The following is a 22,334-nucleotide window of genomic DNA, read 5'->3' as shown; positions in this document are numbered from 1 at the left end:
CAGCATGTCCGGGCAGTTGTCGGGTTTGTCCAGGAGTCCCCCTTCCATGACAAAGCGCAGCACTTGTTCGTTGGACATGCCCTGGTAAGGCTGTTCAGCTAAGGTGGCGATCTCCCACAGCACGACACCAAATGACCTGCGGAGTTGCATCAAAAAACAAACATGAAACCAAAGGTTTTGTTTCTGGAGTTTAAATGGAAAACTTTAAAATTCTTCTACAATTAATATCTCTTTAAAAAACATTGAAATTCTCCACATTCTCATTTAAAGTCAAATAAACACTCATTAAACTAGTGGGAGATTTTGTTATTTTATCATAGCAAAAATACAAAAATGGACKGGGACTGCAAACTAATCTCTGTAAGATATTGACTACTTAACCTCTAATGCCTTATTATTATTATTATTATTATTATTATTATTATTATTATTATTATTATTATTATTATTATTATTATTATTATTATTATTATTAAAAATATATCAGAACTACTCTTTATGAAATAAAGATTTAATCTTGCCAAATCAAATAAGTAGAACAGATATCATAAATAAGATCTTAAATAAGATGGCCATGGACTTGATATTTAGCAAAGAATGAACAGAATGTCAACATCTCCATAAAAGCTCAAAAGAATGAATGGGCAATACGTTTTTTAGCGCAAAATGCAAAGCAGTCAGTTTGAAGCATAATGCAAACAAAATGAAGTGATATTTTTTGTGTCCATCTTGAATCCTGTCCTCCTTCCAGCTCACTCTTCAGACTGTTTCTGGTTGTGAGAATAATACCGAACAGGCAGATGATCTGACATACCTGCATGTCCAAAATATGTCAACAAGAAAACATGAGGGCAAACTGCAAAATAAGTCTAAATATAGACTGTTTACAAGTCTAAATTTAAGTTCCTCTGATTTCTGATGTGTTTGACAAGTTTAGTTAAAGGGTTTTTTTGATGAAGAAGAAGATAAATTCTTACTCAGGGTGTAGACTCTAGAAAGCATCCGGGTTTACATTTTTAAACCTACTGTCCTTTAATACCGACAAGAGCAGGATTCCTTCTTAAGGCTCATATTGTTTTAAAAATAAATATGTTAGCAAAGATATTCTGTCGTGTTCACCAAGTTTCTCCTTGTGTTTTTGGAGATTATGTTTAGCTATTTTTCTCTTTCAAGCCCACAGAGGTCTACAAATTGTCTTCTATAACCAACTGCTTGATTAGGAGAAAACTACCTGCAACTTAATTTGTACAAGAAAGAAACAAATGATTAAACTTCAATAAAATTGTGGCTATTTAATTTAATAATTGTGGCTATTGAATAATAAACAAATTATTAAACTTCAATAAAATTGTGGCTATTTTATGTTTTTCTGTTTTAATTTCTTGTTTAATGTAATTTTTTATCACGTATTTCTGCTTTATTTTGTGAAACACTTATTTAATTCTGTGATAAGTGCTGTACATTCTACGTAAATAAATGTCATTCTCTATAAAAGAAAATGTTTGCATTCGCCTCATATTTATTTACTCTTTGAAAGTCTTATTTTCAAAGAGCTCCTTCAAATTAACCAGATTACAACACTCTATATGTTTCAGGAAGTGTTCCTTCTCTCCTGATTAACACACTACTCGTGAAGCCCATAATTGGTTTGTCCCACACTAAACTTTTAACATCAAAGAGGAGCAGGATGTAGTACACATGATGTGAAGGTGGGTTTGTGGTGTAAACACAAGCTCTCATTTGTGAACATCTGGAGCAGTTTATACCCACTCTTGCAAACTAATCCGTGGGACACTTTGAGTTGGGGAACAAAAACTTGCAGGGGAGCTAGTAAACAGTGAGACTGCTACAGAGGTAGGRAAAATGTGAGATTGCTGTAGGCTCAGAAATACAAAGTAAAAAGAGAAAGAGAGAGAAAGATGGTGTTTTGTAGAGCGGAAGGAATTTGTAAAGAGCAATCCAGCAACCTAAACAGAAAAAAAAAAAAAAAAGATTTTGATGTTTTGGAAATACAAGCTGTCATGGCAGGAAACTCGTGTTCAAACTSTTGAGTGAAAATCTTGTAAAGAATCCTGGCTGTGAAGTGATCTGTAGGTTTATACAGTTGTGACCCCACAGCGTGAACAGTTTTAGAGTATTATCCAACACAAAGAGAAAATATGCAGGCGGCTTAAGGCCCCCGGATTGAAGCAGGTTCATACATGTATGAAGGAAGGCAGCCTCGTGTTTGTGTGAGCGGTTTGTTCCCGTACCAGACATCAGACATTGTTGTGAAGACGCCATCTTTCAGTGACTCTGGAGACATCCAGCGAACTGGCAGCAGGCCCTTTCCTCCTTTTCGATAGTAATCCGTCTCATAAATATCTCTGGTCATGCCAAAATCTGATGGAAAAAAAAAAAAACAGGTTGGGTGAGCCACTACGTATCTCTTCAGAGGAAACTCATAAAAGCAAAACATTTTCCCTCTCACATCCTCCCTCTTTCTGTCTGTCTGCATTAAGACTCCACTGCCTTAGGCATTCACTTAGAATCAGTTCAGCCTTGAGCAACCTGGGAGAGGAACACACAACATTTATGAAACCCACCTCCTATCTTCACCGTGAAGTCCTCCGCTACCATGCAGTTCCTGGCAGCCAGGTCTCTGTGGACAAACTTGTTGGCGTTCAGGTAAGCCATGCCGTCTGCAATCTCCCCCGTCATCTGGATCATCTTTTTCAGCGGGGGCAAGACCTGAGAGGTGGTGTTCTGTTGCGCAGCAAGACGAGAAGATGAGGAGACCTCATAAGCTGGCCGAATGCTTTTAACAAGATTAGTTTTATCCATTTAATTAGGCTGTTTTCAGAAACTTAAAAGTAATTTCATACATATATCCACAAAGTCTACATTTAGAAAGCTTCTAATATAAATATAGTTCTGATCAGAATGGTAAAATAAGCCCTGTAATGTGCTGTCCTTGTTTTAATGCTTTATTAATGCCTTATGCTTCCAATACGCAAAAACTCAGATTATAAARAACGTTAAATACAGACAACTAACTTAACAAAACAGCAAATWAAAAAAAAAAACTATCTTTCATGGCTTTCTTTCAAAAATGGAATCCTTCTCGCAAATTTTCCACAAAGGCCAACGTTGATGCCACATCTAGTAGCTGTCCTGYCAACAAGATTCTCCGGCCTGAGCTCTGGACTGGTGTGTCATAAGCGCTTAATAAAATCCATTGACGACCTTGATTGTGTGGTAGAAAAATGTAAAACAGTATGATTTTCATTTCTTAACCAATGTACTAGAACAGATTACCTTCTGGCCCCTGGTTTTTGTGTGAATGCGTTAGTGTGTGTTTGCTGGGAGACGTTGCTTACTTCGTTACGAAGAGAGCGGAGGTGACTCTTGAGATCTCCGCGGGTCATYAGCTCCATGATAACCAAGGTTGGTTGTCCCTGAGAGACCACACCCAGCAGCCGCACCTGCACGTTAACAGCAGCAGAAAATAAGTCGGCTGCACACAGAGAAACCAACATCATGTCACACAACTAAAATATTCATAATATTGTAGTGGAATTGTAGTGCACACTTAAGAAGCGCACTATTTATCTTTAACTAGCTGTGAAGATCACAAAGGGAAAAACAAGCTTTTACATTATTCAAAGTAATTTAATTATAGAGTGCTTGACTTTTTATCAGTGAAACACGAACAGGAACCCGTGGGAGCAGCGTTCTAAAAGGGGAATCTTTACCACTTCCATTTAATGCGGTTAATGAGCCCGTGATCACATTGATGCGAGAATGTAAAGAATCTCCAGGAGGCAGTTTCTTTGCCTCGGGCTACAGCTGCAGAGAACTACAAGCTCCAAGCTCCTCCTGCCCTGCTGGCCCCTCTCTCCGTTTGCGTACATGCAGAATAATTAGGAAGTAATGATAATGGTGAGCACTGTGCCATTTCCGATCCATTATGAAGTTATTCGTATCCATCTGTCTGTGTTTTTTCAGCTGTTTTATCACAAGTCCACCTTACCACATGATGACAGTTGAACTCTTTCATCACGGACGCCTCGTTCAGAAACTCTATCCGCTCCCTCATGCTTGCTGACTCGTTCACCGTCTTGATCGCCACCCGTGTCTCAGGTTCATCCTTGATGACGCCTTTGGCTGTGCCTTCGTACACCATGCCAAAGGAGCCCTGCCCCAGCTCCTTGTGCATGGTGATCTTTTCCCTGGCCACCTCCCACTCATCYGGAGTGTACACTGTCGCAGCAAAAAAAAAAATAAAATCATACGCCGGGTCAACCCAACATGCACAAACATCCAAACAGTACAGCTGAGAAGTCGGGGAAAGATGTTTGACATTCTTACTTTCAGCTGCACTGATGTACTCTGGGTTGACAGATGCATAAAGGACTCCATTCCCAAGTCTGTTGTTGTTTCTGGAAACACAAGCCCGGCTCAGTGAGCTGACAAGCAAGSTTTGGTTTGCGATGCAATATTTAGTCCTCAATAGGACGTCTGCTCTTCCCCAAAGGGGGATCTAAATGAATACACCTATTAACTCTAAATAACATTAGTCTCATCATTACGCTTCATGAGCAATGCAGCTTAATAAGTGGGAGCACTTGCCTCTTTTTGTTGATGATGAAGAGGATGGTGGTGAGGCTTGCGATTACGAGAGTCGCTATAATGGGCAGGATGATGACCAAGTAGAGAGTCGCAAAATCATCTCCTGAGAGACGGAATGAAGAAAAACGACAGCTGAATTTTGTGCATCTTAGGAAATTCTACATTTATTTCAGAAATTCAATTCAAAAAGCAAAACTTAATTCACTACAAACATAGTGATACATTTCATGCAAAAAGCTATTGCAATAAAACACTTATTTTACATGAAAATCTCCAAATAAAACTGTGTTCATACTTGTTCTTTTTGCATCAATCGCTGCACAGTGCAGTGATGCAGTGGTTCAGTAATGCAGCAGTAATGCAGGTAAGCTGCACAGCGCAGCAGATGGCTTGCCTCCCTAAATCTTCACTGACTGGAAATTTCACACTGAACCAACCAACTTGGATTCTGTGCCTCTACACTCTTCATTAAGACTCTGAAATCTTGATTTCAAAATAAAATTATAAAATTCAGACCAATGAGCAACAGTGTAATAATTCTTCTCATTATCACAGGTAAGATAGTTTTGACATTAAAAGTTCTGGACAGGGAATTCTACTGGACACATGCACACATAATCTTAAAATGTTGTAGTGTTGCTTTACGTTTAGGCGGAGGCACATAGAAGAAGATGCTCTCTGTCCATGAGCCGTTTCCTGCCAGAGACGTGGCTCTCACTTGAGCAGAGTAGTTCCCGGAGCTCAGGATCGTCAAGCGAACTCCGTTGAATTTGTGGTACTGCTGATGCGACACACATTTATGCTTCTCAGGCTGGGAGAAAAGAATTCAACAGTGRTTACTTTTCATAAAACACACTGTTTTACTGTCTCAGCATTCTGATTCACTATCACGTTAAATTATTTTTGGACCTTTATTTTTCACTTTAGAGCATAGTGTCTGAGACAAAACAAATGTTCTACGTATATCAAAGTTTAGGTTCTGGAAGACTGATTTGAACAGTGGTTTAAGTTTCAAGTACGGTGGAGGATCTGTGTAGCTATGGGCCTGTTTCTCTTCCAAAGTCCCAATAAACCTTCACAAAGTGCACAAAGTTAAACACTTTGAAATACAACAAGACTTGAAATAACATTGRGTGACCCTCTAACAGAAACAGTAAATGGGATCCAGGACTGGAGGATTTAGGAAAATAAACAAAAATGAAAGTTGAAAGATCACTCACTGTGTATCCTACAACTTGCGAAATTTTATAGGAGAYTAACAGCTTTGCTTAAAGGCTTTTTCCACATCCTTATCAAAGGTGCCACTAAACATGGCAAGCAGCATACATATAGAAAAGTGTAAAGTGTCTGTAATTATACCCTGCCAGAATTACCTCATTCCCCAGACGGTACTTGATTTCATACATCAGAATAAGTCCGTTAGGCGAGACAGGCTTTGACCAGTGCAGCACCACACACCCCTCGGTCTTGTCACAAATTTCATAGACAACCTTCCCAGGGATGTCATCTGCTTTGGCTGCCAAACATATTTACACACACAAAACAATAACATAACTATCTTTAGATTTCTCACGAAACTCACGAGGTCGTTCTCTCCTTACCGGCAGGTTTAGTCCTAGAAAAAATAAAAGCTCCGATGCTGCAGTTGAAGCCCAGGTCCTCGTTGCAGGCGTGGATTTCAATAAGGTACAAGGTGAAAGGCTGCAGGTCAGAGATTTCTAAAGATCCTGCTAAGGTTCTGTCTTCGAGGAAGGGATACTCAATGACAGGAGGGATGACATGTGTGCTGTTATCCCCTGAGCCAAGTGTTGTATTGCCCTGACTGCTGTCGTGAAGCTGAGTGTGGTTAGCAAGACCAAAGAGGTCTCTGCGACGACGATCTGGAGGTCTAAAACAAAAGGAACAAAACATATGTAAAAAAAAAAAAAAAAAAAAAGAAGTTGGGCAACAACAACAACAAAAACCTTATAATTCCACTTACGCAATTGTGTTTTATTAACTACCAGTGTTTTATTCTTAAAGCTGAATAAGGTTTTGCCAAAGWGTGCTGGTACTATTGTTTCTATGGTCTGCAATGAKTCTCAGCAGTGCTGTRTTAAAGAATGAGGTCAGATGGATCATTGCAAAGCAGACAGAGAAAAAAAACATGTTTTTTCCACATTACATAAAAAACAATATGGAAAAAAAGATTGTTTGTGGACATGTAACAATAAAGAATAAAACCAGTCAGAGAAAACTGTCCTGACAGAGAATTTTTTAGTCTTCATTCCTAACGCCCAGAGCTCAGTTGTACACAGAATGTTACAGATTTTTGACTCTCGGTGCCAAAATTCAGATGATAAGCTGCAGAGCCTCCTGGAACTGCACATCATCACCACTGAGGGTGGGGAGGCGGTGACAGCTGTGAAGGCAGCACCATCGGTTGTACAAGACAGACAGCGGGACATTGAGTCCACAAGTTAAACTTGTACTGATCTCAGTTGAAATGGAGCAAAGAGTGATAAAGCCGAAACAAAAGGGCTTACAAATGATGGATCTACTTATTTTAGCCTCAAATGTTTATCAGCTTTCAAAAATGTCTGAAAAGAAAAAGAGTAAGGCCCAGTTAACTTGCTCGAAGCAGCAAAACATGCATAGTTCGGTGTTTATCAAACTTATTAAATGAATAAGTCATTAAATTTTACCAGAGGAGACACTCAAAAGCTGCAAATTTTTGCAAAAAAACAATTTAACGTTTGCATAAAGACTCAGATCAAATCAAACTGAAACATAGCCTATTTTGGAGATTTTACACAAAGAATASAGGAAAGGTATTTCAGCTTGGACTTTTCCAAATACAGTACGTTATAATAACAAACAATGTTGTTTTACTGAGATTTTATGTGATACATCAACACAAAATAGCAGACAATTAAGTGGAATGAAAGTAATAGAGATTTTCAAAGTTTTTTAGAATTGAGTATTTGAAAMGTGTTGTATGTTGTTGCTTCAGCCCTATTTGCCTTGAAACCAAAATCCGGCTCAAAACAGATCCAACACGCCGGSATAAAAGCTGGGACGATGCATAAAGCAGRGTTGAGTTTTGAAGCTGTATCTCAAACATCATACATCTCACTGAGCAATGCTTAATCCGTCATACTAAAACCAAGAGTAAACTAAACTAAGTGAGCTTACAAGAGGTGTGAAGGACAGCTTCACTTACAGGTCTACATTCCTTCTGATTGATGTCTCTTCAGCAGCCAGGCAACCAAACCCCAGCACACGAGTTTCGCTTTGCAATACACCACACATATAAATAAACCGATATTGGAGTGCAAATAAAAGCGTAGACAAGAGTCTAACTGACCCTGATTGACAGTCACTTTTAAAAGCAGAAACAAAGTAAAATAGGTAATAAAAGAATCATATAAAGTCAKCTAAGGTAAATATTCTTAGCTGACTGAAGCAGCTAGTTGCATTATTTGTTCTCCCTCCTCCTGTTTGGCTGATTATCGAGAGAAAGAGATTGAAACAACAAAGTTCAGACGGGGCAAGTCGTGATTAAACATTAAGGCTCCAGTGAGTAAAGCAAATTAGATGTGGCAGCATCCAGGAAATCCCTATCAATTCATCTGTATCTATTCATCACCACCCACAACAGCAGGTGATTACAGTAACTAAACGCTCCCGTCTGCCGATGACAGGTCTTTGAGGTCTTTGAAGCAGATACTGCCAAAGCATTTCTCTTTTTCATCCCGCCCGTCTCTCCTCCTGTAAATTAGTCTGCTAATGCTACTTTKCTCACTGTATATCTTCCCGGTGGGGACTCTTCCCCCTTTCATTTAAATTCCAGATGGACTCACTGTACATTTCCTGGCAGCTGTTTCACTCCAGAAAAAAAAAAAAAAAAAGCGTCTTAAACAAAGCAAGCATGCAAGAGGAGCCGTGGGGTGGTGGGGGAGGAGGAGGAGGAGATGTGTGTGTGTGCTAGGTGTGTGTGTGTGAGGGGTGGGGGGCGGGGGGGGTGAGGCAAAATGGAAAACATTTCCTCTCCTTTCTGTTTCTTTTTTTCGAGGACACTCTTTCCCCCCTCCTGGCGTCTAAACACTGAACTTTTGAAAAGAACAAAATCCTCCCGGATTTGGTGTAAAATAATGGTGGCCTCATTACAGAGGAGAGCCTGTGCACACTTTGGCTGCTCAAGGCGAATGATTTTATGTTTCTTAGAAGAGTAGAACTATATAAATCAAACAACGCAAAATATGTTAGGACTGCTCCATGTCCTAACACCTCCAAGGTCACACTTCACAACCAAAACAGCCTGAAGCCCTGAAGCGTGCTCAGGTTAAGCTCATTGGATCTACCCGGTTCCATTATGCTTGTTCAGCCTGCCTGCTTACACACAACCCCTTTTATTTCAATACCCCTTAGTGAAATCCAGTGCAACTAATTGTCTTCAGAAGTCACTAATTAGTAAACATGCATRAAAGAAAACTAACAGTGKGCCGTCTCTAGGGTTTTCTTGCTTTTTGATGGTGAAACTGAGGCAGAGGTTCACTTTCCAGCATGACAGCAGCCCTAAGCATACAATCAGAGCTACAGTGTTGTCTGAGTGTTAGAATAGTCCAGTCAAAGTCAAAACATAAAGGCACCTGAGAATCTGAGACAAAACTAGAAAAAATGTGTTCACAAAATCTCTCCATACAATGTCAATTGAGATAGTTTGTAAAGAAAACTAGGATATCTAGACAGGCACTATCTAGATGTGCAAATGAGATAGAAACATATCTCAAAACGACTAGCAGTTCTAATTGCAGCAAACTTGACTCAACTTGCTTCTAAATATTAGATGAACATAAAAGCCCGCCGTGGCTTTCAAATTTCTTTGGTGAAAATCTTTGAAGCTGATGTTCTGTCCATTTTTCAATGATACACCACATTCTGTTGGTCTATGAAATAAAATTCAAATACAATCAAATTTGTGTTATGTTTTAAGCGGTGTGAATGGTTTTGCAAAGCACACTATAAAGTACCTGTTCTGTTCTGTAATAGTTGAAAAAGCAACTGAAAATGTTTTAGAGCGCAATTCGTCAAGGGGGATCCAACCCCAATCCTACAGAGCTACTATCMTGCAATTTAATGCATTCCTGGTCCACGTATCTTTCCTTCAACAACCAACAAGCACAAATAACCATACCTTGGAAGAAAGATGACATTATGGAGGAAGTTCTCAAAAGCTTTTAAAAAGTAGGGGTCATGCTTGTCCTTCTTCTCTTTGGGTGTGTTCTGGCAAGGACAGCACTGTTCCATTTTATCCCCAGGCAGGGTAATTTTTGGGGGGTTTAGGTGATCCTTCCCCTCTGTGGGCTCTAATGATGGGCTCCGGATCGGTAACTTCAGCCCTGTTTGAAAAGAAATACCAATGTGGAACGACCTTTAGTAAAATTCAAATACAATCAAAGAGACTTTCAAGTCTCTCAAGTTCAAACAGCAACAACATGTACATTTCATAGGATTTTTGTGTAATAACCTTTGGAGCAGTAGTTATACTTGAAGAGCTCCCGGTCTTCATGCTGCCGCTGCCAGCGCACCAGGTAGTAAATGTGATTGCCGTTGGGAAAAACTGGAGGTGACCACTTCACTAGCAACTTGGTTGAAGAGTTGGCATATGCGTGGGCATCTTTGGGCACGGACGGCACTGTAACAAACCAAAGTCATGATGCGTGAGGTGTCTGTGACGATCACTGAAAAACACAAGAAAGACTGCTGTTCAGACTTACGCGAAGGTCGCGTGCGGATATAAATGATGTCGCTCTTCGCCCCGGAGACGTGTTCGTCCTTCATCTGCAGGGCGGTGGCTTTCACATAAATGGCGTACTGGGTCCAGGGCTTGAGAGATTGAAGAGTAAATTTGGGATCTGTGTTTTTGTCCTGTGGAAGGTCCACGTCCACCATGTGCCAGCTATTGGAGCCACAGCCATCCTGGCCATCAAACTCTGTGATATTCTGGGAAGGTCTGAAAGAGAACCGATTCAAACGAAAGGCTTTGGTACAAATCTGCAAAACGTCAAATTAGAATTTGGCAATCTAAAGTCATGAYGCATCCTGTACAAGCCGATGTGTCATGAGGGGTTTATTTTTATATGAGWTTGTTGAGCACTTACGACTCCTTGTAGTAGACTATGAAGCTTAAGAGATCTCCACGGTCRGACACTTGGTAGCGTTCCCATGTCAGCGTGATCGTGTTGCTTGTTGTAATGTTAGACTTGAACTTCAAGGTGTGACTTTCACCTGTAATGACATAGCAGACCCCCCCCCCCGTGAGACAACTTAAAGGGCAATGTGACTTGTTTCTCAGCTGTTTTTCTCAAAAGTCTCAAAAAAGCAACAAATTATCATAGCCAGAACTCTGCACTAAAGAACAGAACCGCTCTTCATCTGATTAAAACACTGTTTGCAGTACAGCTTGGTCACTTATCTGTAGTACCCTGCAAAACATCTACATTCAGAGAAAGATTAAACTGCTGCCTCACACTCCACAATTTTTAAATTGCCCGAGTCAACTGGAGCTTTGTCAAAGGAGCCTTAAGGAGACTGCAGCAATAGCAATTGTAGYATTTGCAAATAATGAATATATTACATCAGCTCTTCAAATTAGAACTAAGCAACCATGGAAAATAAAATCACTGCTGATGAGAAGTGCATTGGATTTCACACAACTGGAGGAGAAAAACACAAATCTAAAAAGCATGAMACAAGCACACTGTAATTTAGATGAACATGAACTTTGGCTGATAAAACAACACAAGGAAGAAAACAGATGTGGTTGTATCTATTAATTTGGGACCAAAAACATCTTAAACTGCAGGGCGTTTTTTTTTTTTTGTTTTGAACAGCTGAATATAGCTGTAATGAGTTTGGCTCYGTCTCAGTTCATGTATGGCAGCCGACAGGTTGTTGTACAACCCATAATTATTTACGTGCCTCTGTCTTTCTTTAAAACAACAGGGAAAGAAACTGGACGAAAAAATAGTTTACTCGATGCAAGCTAGCTAGCAACTAAGCAAACCAAGCTGATTGCTCTGAAAAAAAAACAACAACAGAAAAACCCTTGTTTTAGTTAAAAGCAATGCAAACTAAACAAGGCATATTATGAGAGAAGAAATTAACTAATTAATTAAAAAGAACTACGTCTTCTCAGGTTTGTAGTTTTAAGGCAGTATAAAAAAAATAAAAAAAACACACATCCTCCCTCGGATGATACCTAGTTTAAATAACACGCTATTTGCTCACATAAATTCATCCAAACATGCTTTCTCCATATATGATATGAAACTTAAATAAAGGCAAGAGAGCAAAAATCATTGTGTAGGTTTGAAGAAGGATCTAGTCATTTTGTCTCAGAAACCTTAAAGACAAGGATCAGGGAAAAGTTCTCAGACAAGAACCTTCTTGAGAGAAAAATCTGAATCACCTCACCTTAAGGCTTATTGGTTAAAGAAAAGTCATAATCACAATAATTATATTGAGYGTCAACTGTTGGAAATATTAGTTTAATTATGCTAGTTTTAATGCTAGCTTTAACTTTAGCGCATAGTGAAATATTAGACTGACCCTGATTGTTTTGAGTAGGCCTCAATTTAGGTTAGATTTACACTCATTGTTTAATCAATATTAACTTAATTAGTAGAACTTTTTTTTTAGATATAATGATCACGGTTTGATTAAAATTAGTCTAATCAGTAGTTTATTTTATATTAGATCACATTCTTAAGAGTCTATAAATCATATATTCATTTGAAAATGTTTTACACATTATAACCAAAGGAGTTGAAAACTAATCAGAAAATGTTGAGTGTAACAGATGTTTTGGTATTGAAACTGCTCATGTCTGTTTTATAAAAGTTTGAAGATATTATATGAAATGTGTGCYAATTTTTATAATTAAAATCTGCTGTTTGATGCACTGGGTCAGAGGTGAGGTCAGCAGAGCTCTGTGCGGTTCAGGAACCAATTTGAGGCCGTTTGAAATGAGAAACACAGATAGCTGATCAACTTTGGTCAAGCTTTCTTGAGTAAAAATGTTTCTGTATGAAAATGAACACATCTATTGTTCCTGCCTTGGGAAAGTGTGCAGGGAGGACAGMTTAGACAGTGGATAGATCCATCCCTTGGCCTTGGTAACACCTGCATGGTCTCTGGCATGCAAACAGCAACACGGGCTGTTTGAGATCATCTCTAAACTGTTCGTTAGACGCATCAGACAGTAGAAACATGCCTTGATATAAAAGTAACTGAGCTAAAATGGCTAATCAGATCACTGAGGTGGAACTGTCTAAACACACACAGTGGTCTCCGAAGGCGCGTCTTTGTATTTTTCTAAGGTAATTAATTTCTTCTTTGTGGCTTTGGTTTCTGATGATTATGTTGAGCTGTTGATGTGATTTTTATGCACTTGATAGTTTGGATGAAATTCTGGATGATGGTGAAGTTGAACAGTGACTGTTTGTCTTTATGGTTTCACTTTTACACACGACATTAATGGACCTGGGGAGACGAGATAACAACGAGCAACAGGTAGTAAATATCTTGCRTTCTCAACACAACCCAGATTTCTCACAGTGTTAGAAAACAYTGCATTGCAATTCACGAACCAAGCAAGGGTAGAATTACCGAGAAAAACACCCCTAAATGATTATTAACACTAATTATTTTGAGCTGTTGAGAGTTTAAATTGAAACTAAATTACAAATTTGATTAATTGCACAGCTCTAAGGCAGCTTGCTGTGGTTATAAGCCAACCTAAAATCCTTTTAGCCTTAGCTTTTCAGTTATAACATTAGCTAATGTAAAACAGGCCAGAAGTTTAATCTCTGGTGTTCTTGTTGATCTAATAATATGGATTACTTTTTTAGGTTCTCCAGGTCACAGAAATGTGCAGAAACACTAGAATATCCTGTCATGTATGCCTCCTTTAAATAAATCCTACAAAATGAAAATATGGCTCTGTAAGGAGACACAACATGACATTTTTAACACATTTTTTTTTTACTTAAGCAAAATGTTCACTCACAGCTGGCTCTTTCACCGTTGTAGCGGAAATCACCCTCTTCTGGCTTTACAATTATGCCCGTTTTTTCCCACATGGCGTGAATCTCAGACTCGCAGAGCTTCGGGTTTCCACGGAAGAAGATACGCCCTGCCTGAATAGTCARGTTGTGCTGGGTCCAATTCCACAAGGACTGCAGATTCTGGTTGTTGACGGCGGAGAACGAATATGTGCTGATAATGAGAGAAGATAAGCAGACGGTCACAAACATGTTGCAACAAGTTGTTTTTCTTAAGCAACTCTTGTGTAGCAACGGACAGTTCAAATGGTTATTAAATATCGTTAAGTRTAGCAGTGCTGTGCACCAAAATGGGAGAGYATAAATGTGTGTCTGCCTAACAATGAGCGTTGGTRTGACACTGTGTCATGTCAACACCATTAGCACCAGCAGTCCAAGCATAAAGCCTCCAGAGGGAAGGGAATRTCTGCCATCCTCAACAGCATTCCTTAGAGAGAAACTTAACACCGGGAGAAATGATAACAAGAGGGACACAAGGCTTTCCCATGACCCCCTCAGCTAAAGAAAAAAGTTCTGCTTTGGATCTAAGGCTGCTGCTGATATCCAAGTACAGACATTAGCAAACCTGAACCTTTCCAGTCTGCTTAGTTGCCACTTATAATGTTTTCGAACACACATCGCTATCTGGAACCTGACACGAAAAGGTTAAGTGAAGATGTATCCAACAATGCTTACATGCAGTATGAGGGTTAGACTAGCTAGATAAAAACGAGTCCCTTGTCCTATTCATTTTGCTCCAGAGGTATTGAGCTCTGTTGAGAAATGACTGCTTCCTGGAGGCATGGACTCTATGGAAGTTTTACATTTGACCCAATTGCTAACATTTATCTGTGACATATGTGATGCTCCAGTTCAATGCTTACCGGAGATCGCCTGCACTGTAAACTACCTTCCTGTATTGCAAAGAGAGAAGTGCTGATCTGAACGAGGAGGCTATTAATGTTAATTCAATATTTGGAAGCGTGACCAACATGGACTGAATAGAGTAGAAAATCACTGTCATTGTTCACAACTTCTCCCTCTGTTTGCTGACTGGCCTGGTAAAGATCTACTGGAGACAATCCAAGTCAAGGGGAGAAACTCCAAACTGTGCTGTAAGCAAGAATTTTTTTTTTCTTTTTTGAGCGGAATTACACAATAGCTAAGAATTTATAACCTGCAGTTCCGGGTCTGTCTGTGGTTGTTTTGATCAACTAAATAGGCTCTTGATAATTTACCAAAATGATATGGAAATAAGGAATGTTTTTAGACCAACGGACATTAAAAAGCCTAGCTTCTGCAGTTTTACCATTTTGTTTTCATGCAATAAAATACAATGCAGTGACAAAACAATGCAAGAACACTAATGGTACAAGGAACAACAGTTTGCTTTTTAATTTTTAATTGAGTCCATTAATATCACAATGATGCAAACATGATGTGCTATGCTTCATAATAATTTCATAAATGTGAAATAAATCAATTAGCTTAATTTTATTTAAATAAAAGTAGTCTYYYYYTWTWWTWWWAMWYTTTTTKTKKYKYTTWWAMAMAWATMTMYMCMSRRRWWTKTRWAAAAAWAWWAAWAATAATAATAATCTTGTTATATAGCTTTTAAATGTTTGTGGGCTCCAAACACATTAATGCAAAAGTAGAAAAAACTGTTTTGGATAGTACTGATTGCTGGTCCCTGCCAGAGACAATGGAGAACATTCTTTGTTCTCATATTTTTTTAAATTGTGTATATACGACCAGGTTCACACAGCCTTACTCTTCAATAAGTTCCTTCCCGTTGATGTATCGGAGGCTTTTGAGGAAGGACAACGAGCTGAGAGAGTGAGAGTGTCGAATTTTCACATATCCCATCACTGTCTGGATCAGTCCCATGAAGGTCTCCAGCTCCGAGGCTATATTAACTGTAAAGAGTAGAGACAGAAAGCAAATATGCACTGAAACCATTCCCAAATATGTGCTGCAACTAAACCAAATGAAAATTAAATGCAATTGAACATCATTTTAAAAATTGACAGTTAGAAATAGGTTATGACTGGATTCATTTAGGGAGGGGTGAATACAACTGCACACCAAACAACTCAGTATACATATTTTTTTGAAAACATGTATTATTTTCTGTGCAATTCACAATTATGCATTACTTAAAGCTGATTATTGGCACAAATTCTCTAATACTAGTAAATAAAGGCAAATATGCAGAGTGAAGCCTTGCTAAGTTTTACTCTATGAAACAAATAGAAACATTATGTTTGCTCCTCAAAGAAAAGAAAAAATCCTCCCTTTACTTTGCTCAGTTACTTTTGTAGCAAACATTTCTGGAATTTAACACCAAACACTGCTGTTGTGTAAAAGAGCACACGGTTTTAGAATCACTCACTTCCGTTGCGGATGTTGATGACCAGATTGCCTTCGATGACGGTGCACTCCTTCAGGGACTGAGCAGCATCCACAGAATCAATAACAGAGGCCGTACAGAGCTTGTCGCACAGACCATTGCAAGCGGTGCACAGCATGCTGCACACGACAAAAGCCAAAAGGAGAGGAGAGGGAGCGGGGGTGGAGAGAGAGGAATTATTGCCAAAGAAAGAAAGAACAACATCTTTTTTTGTGACATTTTCTACCTCACACTGAAATAATTTGTCTTCTCTCAGCCCAAAAGCATTCCAGAGGATTCAGGCAGATAAATTCAGGGAATGATAAAAGGTCACTTCTCACACGGACAGTTTAATCTTTTATGGAGCCTCGACTGAACTGTTTCGTGAGAGCGCGACTCACTGTTTCAACCTTTGAGACAAAACACATGCAACGGCTAGAAACAGATTCAGCAACCAAGAGACAGGCCCAAACTTTAAGACAAATCAGAAAGAGAAACAGTGAAAAATTAAAGTTTTTTTTTTATTTAAGTATTTACACCTTCACTGTATTTTATTGGAACCTTATGTGTCAGATCAACACAGAGTAAAATATAATGGTGAACGGAAGGAAAAGGGGTACATGGCTTACAATTTAATATGTGTTGCTGCAAGTAGGGGAGGATATGGGTCAGACCTGGCAGGTCCAAACGTATTGTGAGGGTCTGCAGAGAACATTTGGCAGAGTCTCCTGTCAAAAGGACCTTCAACTCCCACCTCCGGCAGAACTTTGAACACTTCCTGGGAAGGCGCGGGGGGGACCTTGAGTCGGAGTGGGCCATGTTCCATTGTTGAGGCGGCTGACCGGAGCTGTGGCTGCAGGGTGGTCGGTGCTTGCAGTAACCCTACAACCCGCTGGTGGACACCTGCTGTGAAGGATGCAGTCGGGTCTTATCGSGCCTTTTTGGCCTGAGCGACTGTTCCAGCAGAATGCAAGACTGGTGGTTGATAAGGRAAAAACATTTGTGTGGGAGGAGTTCTGTGACGCCGTGGAAGRCAACTTTTGTACTGCTTCGAATGGCGGACACCTCTGGTCCACCATACGGCGTCTCAGGAAGGTGAAGCAGCACTCCACTAACACTCTCTATATTTGGGATGTTGTGCTGCTGACCTCGACTAGGGATGTCATGGATCAGTGGACGGAACATTCTGCAGACCTCCTCAATCTCACCATCATGTCTCCTAATGAGAAAGTGTAGTCTGGGGACCTGAGGTCAGGCTCTTCGGTCGCTGAGGTCACTGAGGTGGATAAGAAGCTTCTCATTCGCAACGTCCCAGGGGTGGATGATGAGATTTGCTCTGCTATGGGGTTCTGCTGGTTTATGTGGCTCTGTAACATTATGTGGATGTTGGGGTCAGTTCCATAGGATGGGCAGACTGGGGTGGTGCCCCCCCTACTTAAAACGGAGGACTGCAAGAACCACTTTTTTGACTTTTTTTTGTAAAGAATATTTAAAATTATGTGTGAATTACCTCTCACTTCACAATTTTGTGCCACATTAAGGCATATTATGCTTGTGACAGGTAAAAACTGAGGAAAAAGTTCAAAGTTCTATGTTTGCATGCAAAGGAAGTAGAATAAGATGTCCCTGGTGAGTGTTGTCTGTAAAATCTGCCAGTGGTGTGAGAGCTGAGAACAAGGCTCTGTGCTGAGGACATTTTACTGTACAGACAGTCTGGCTATGAATCTTTAATTGCTCAGCACCATGTTAACTTTCTACGTCATGAACTACTTTACGAAAAGATCCGTGTGAACAGTTGAGGTCAGGTAAAGTTCAAGTCAAGGATGCCTTATGCAAAAGAATGTATAATGCAGAAGTGCATACTGGTTACAAGTTCCTTTAATGTCTGAATACATCCGTGTAAGTGCACATCTGTTCATGGGAAATTTCATCAAGAAGCAGTTCTGTGTGAGATTCAACAACACAGCAATAAAAAGGAGATGTTGTTCAGACCTTAAAGGATTMTTTGACAAGGCTGAGCCATGTATTTAAAACTCATATATTACATATGTCWCCTCTCACAACTTTGCCACGTAATAAGAAACAAGTCTGAGGTGTGCGTCCTTACCGATCAGTTTCGCTGCGAGTGAAGCCAGAGGGACAGTCATTCATACATTCTCTTTTGTGGATGACAAAGGGATTGTCGTTGGAGAGGTGCACTTCAGAGCACTCCCTCTTGGTGATGCAGCGCCAGCCCTCGAACATGAAGGTGCCTTCAGGACAGTCCGACACGCAGCGACCCTCRTGTTTGTAGTGGATGCACGCCGAGCATGCCATGTCGTTGTTGGGTTCGGAGCAGCCCCCCAAGCACTGACTGTGGCAACACTCCCCGTTGTCCATACAGGCCAACTTGCACTGCTCAGGACACACTGTGGTGGACATAGACATACATGAGAAGGAAGTTAGTATTAGATAAGACCCCCCCAAAAAAAGGTTTGCACAGTTACACAACAAATAGATAATGTCAGACAAACTGTGACAAAAGTTTAAGTAAATATTTTCATGAACAACTGCTTTGAGTATCTTCTCAGCATGCTTTATGCCACTGTACTCTAAATGACATATATTTTTGAGAAAAAAGAGATGTACAACAAATCAGCTACACAATCAAATGTCAGTGATGTGACGTTTCTTCAATCGCTTTCCTCACTTTTTAATATTATTTCCAAACATATTTTAGATAAGCTCACCGCTTCCTCTTCACACACTTTAATTTGCTTAATTTCTTTTCAATATTACTTAGCGCATATTACTAAAAGTTGCAAAATGTAATAAAAAAAAAAAACAAAAAAAAACGAAAAAGTTGACTTAGCCAGTTTATTGATAAAATCCCTAGTTTGTAATGCCGCGTTGCTGCCACTATTATAATGAGAGCAGTTCTGATGTTTGGCTCATTCCCTTTACAAACATGAAGGAGGAAGAATAATCAAAAACATGCCTCACTGGAACCGTTTCACTGTCACATCTGTAAATCTGCTTGTACATGCATTTTTTTGATATGAGGACAATCTTACCCTTTAATAATGACTCTCTCTACAACTTATTGTTTGGAGGTTAGGGACACAGCAAGTAAAAGGGTTTCATCAGTTAAAGTTGTGGGAACTTAAATGTTGCAAATGACATGGAAAACCATCAAGATAAAAGTAAAACGAAGACATTTCTTATAAAGCTGGATGCATATTCTAACAAAAATAAGGTTCCTCCAAAATAAAGCCTGGACATCAGCTTTCAAGCAATCAAAGGTAGACAACAGAAATGTTGTACATATCATTCTACTATGTAAGCAAAAAAAGTATAAATTCAGTATATATATATATATATAAACCAAATCTATTTCTTCTATTAGACTGTATATTTAGCTATGGAACAATAAAGGCTGGTTGTACCCTGAATACAACTGTTTCTTTAAAGCAAGAAAAATGGCATCATTCCAGGTTTAGAGAAAATAAGTGTGGGCTGTTTCAAATTAGGTTTGAGCAACAAATCTATTAGATGTTCCTCAGTATTTACTGACCATCACTGARAAACGATGTGCTGTCAATATCATGCAACAGTTTGATACCATCTTCAACAAACATGGTATACAAACAGGTGACTGACAATTAGTTTTCTGTAAAAAAAAAAAAAAAAAAAGTCCAACCTGAACCTTGAAAGCATTTAGTGTTCACAAATTACACTCGACCTTTTCTTTATTTTTTTATTTTCTTTTAAAGCAAATAAGTAGTGTCAAAAAGTGTTTTCTGGTACACAAAGAACATGTTGAGTCTCACCTTCTGAAGACGGAAGAACTTCCATATATGGATGAAAACAGAAGATCTTCAAACATTAGCATGCTCTAATTATCATCATAATCACAGATCAGATTGTGTGGTTTTCTTTCCATATGGGTGYGACAACATAGAAAAACATGATCATATTAATTATTYTGCAAAACCAAATTCTCCATGTGGCCAATCAGACTAAACTACATTGAAATAACAGATTTTCTGATTACTTAGGAACTGCCTTSATGTTCAAAACACATTTTCTTTCTAWTTTTTTTCCTTACGTATGTTGTTGTTGACTTCCTCCCAACCCTCTACAAGGGTTGGCCATTACCTATACAAGGTGTGATGCACAAGGTGTATTGTGACATGCATGTGATACACACATGCCCAGCCTGCTTGCTTTTACAAGATTTCATACAGTTCAAATTTTAGTTCAGACTGTAAATAAGTCCAAAACATGTTGCCCGTTGTTGTGCATGCATTCTGACTTTTGCATGGTATCATGCAATACAGCAATGCAGCAGAACAATTGCGTCAAGGAGCAGAGTCAGCTGTACTACCGTTTCACTTTACAAGAGAAAGATATCGATCACCTCCACTCCCTTACGGTTCTCAAACACTTTAAGTTTGTTTTTCCTTCCTTACATTCTGTCAAATTTAACAATACTGACGTGGAACTACGTTATAGATCTACAAAAWATACAACAAAAAAACAACAAATCAGTTTSTTTAGGCAGTTAGAACTTGTTCTCTTTTTTGGTCTTGAAAGTTGAGTTAGATGAAGACCAGGTTGACAAGTTTGGTGGCTGTCCAGTTATTATACATTAGATCCACAGCAAAAGCCAAAGACCTTTCTTTTTTGAACAACAGCATCAGATATCAACACATGCTGGCTCTCGCATAACAGCTGGGATCTGATTGGAATTACTATGCTGACGTTAGTGCGGTTGGCTTAGGAAGAGTAGTGTTGCACATTTGCAAGCACTGAAGAAAAAAAAAAAAGAAGACAGAATGGGGTTCATTTTCTTGGAAATCTACCAAAAGGGGGCAGCCAAAGCAAACTCTAATGAGCCTTCTCCTTAAAGGATGTCTGCTCCCTCTGTATCATTTTAACAGATTCCTCAATGCGGAAAAATTCCAAACATGCATTTCTTCTGCCAAAGGAGAGCGGAGCAGTAGGGGGGGTGGGGGGGGATCACTGTCTTAAATCCATATAAGTCGACCGGGATTCGCTGCCCAACCAAACAACCCCATGGTATCAAGGATACMATCTCCTATTTATAGATGCTCCTAATGCAGGCCTATTTCCACACTTCTGCTCACTACACATAGCTATGCAGGTCATTATAGGTTTCCACCTCTTTAAAGAAGTGGGACTTCCTAACAAGGGGTTCCTCTGAACGGCAGACGTCAGCGTCCTGGTTGTTCTCTAAGTAGATGGCCAAGAATAAACATGATGCATCAGAAGGCTCGAGTTTCGACCGTGTGTAAGTTCAGACAGTGTTGTGTTAGAAAAAACTGCTGAAAGATCRGACCTCAGACTCAAATGGTGGGAAAAGAAACCATCACTATAATCTGAGCCAAATACGTCAAACTGCGGAGAGWGGGGGTAGGGAGGTTCGGCATGTTGTTCTCCTCATACAGTAGTTACACAACTCCCCTCCCTCCTGCTCTCTCCCTGAGCAAACACAGCCAGGTCAGACACCAAAACCCAAGCATCAGCTTGCCCCAGCTGTTTACCGGAGTGCTGCGACACAAGGATCGACCGGGTACATTTCATCCATAGTAAACAAGACAAGTCCCCGCACTCGGTTTGCTGATGCTGGTAAATATACCAGCATCAGAAAGTGACTGAAGGAGAGACAAGTTTATAACATCAGTGGTTGTTATCCCAAAAGGTGTTGTCTAGTGGCAGGACTATGTGAAGAATCTCCAAAATGTTGGAGACCACAGAGTACTTGATAAACAGAGATAATATTAATTCCTATGGCAACTTCTAGCTAAATAGTAGGAAGCATTATTGTTTTTACCAACTGCCTACAAGATTAACCTTGAGTTCTTCATTTATAAAATATGACTTTTTAGCACAGATGGCAAGATTTCTATACCGTCGGCCATCAATTGCCGACGGTATATATATATATATATATATATATATATACACATGTTTTGGATAGATGGATAGATCCAAAACATGGATATATATGGTAATGGCGAACCAACCGGACATTGTGGTGATGGATAAAGAACAGAGAGAAAAGCTGTTGTGGTGGATGTAGCAATACCAAGTGACTACAACATCAGGATAAAGGAGCATGAGAAACTGGAGAAATACCAGGGCCTCAGAGGGGAACTGGAAAAGGCCTGGAAGGTGAAGACCACAGTGGTGCCTGTGGTCATCAAGGCTCTTGGGGCAGTCACCCCCAAACTGGAGCAGTGGCT

The 22,334-nt window shown here is 39.6% G+C and overlaps 1 protein-coding gene across 1 annotated transcript in view; it reads right to left on the bottom strand.

Annotated features, from left to right (window-relative positions):
• The window catches only part of igf1ra (insulin-like growth factor 1a receptor), an 85,252-nt gene that overhangs the window by 4,221 nt on the left and 58,697 nt on the right, over positions 1–22,334 (bottom strand). The window contains exons 3-20 of the mRNA XM_008412387.2: positions 18,194–18,494; positions 16,090–16,226; positions 15,469–15,613; positions 13,664–13,872; positions 10,755–10,881; positions 10,371–10,606; positions 10,121–10,288; positions 9,788–9,992; positions 6,213–6,499; positions 5,985–6,127; positions 5,257–5,422; positions 4,612–4,714; positions 4,351–4,421; positions 4,013–4,242; positions 3,360–3,464; positions 2,586–2,745; positions 2,253–2,382; positions 2–136 (exon numbers count right to left, since the gene is read on the bottom strand). Of these exons, the coding sequence (XP_008410609.1) occupies positions 2–136; positions 2,253–2,382; positions 2,586–2,745; positions 3,360–3,464; positions 4,013–4,242; positions 4,351–4,421; positions 4,612–4,714; positions 5,257–5,422; positions 5,985–6,127; positions 6,213–6,499; positions 9,788–9,992; positions 10,121–10,288; positions 10,371–10,606; positions 10,755–10,881; positions 13,664–13,872; positions 15,469–15,613; positions 16,090–16,226; positions 18,194–18,494 (3,058 nt within the window). The remainder of the gene's footprint in view (position 1; positions 137–2,252; positions 2,383–2,585; positions 2,746–3,359; positions 3,465–4,012; positions 4,243–4,350; positions 4,422–4,611; positions 4,715–5,256; positions 5,423–5,984; positions 6,128–6,212; positions 6,500–9,787; positions 9,993–10,120; positions 10,289–10,370; positions 10,607–10,754; positions 10,882–13,663; positions 13,873–15,468; positions 15,614–16,089; positions 16,227–18,193; positions 18,495–22,334) is intronic.

This window comes from Poecilia reticulata, linkage group LG6 (genome assembly GCF_000633615.1).
Source record: "Poecilia reticulata strain Guanapo linkage group LG6, Guppy_female_1.0+MT, whole genome shotgun sequence".
Taxonomy (NCBI): Eukaryota; Metazoa; Chordata; class Actinopteri; order Cyprinodontiformes; family Poeciliidae; genus Poecilia; species Poecilia reticulata.
Note: the sequence above shows the minus strand (reverse complement) of the source record. Positions and strands in the feature narration are given on the sequence as shown.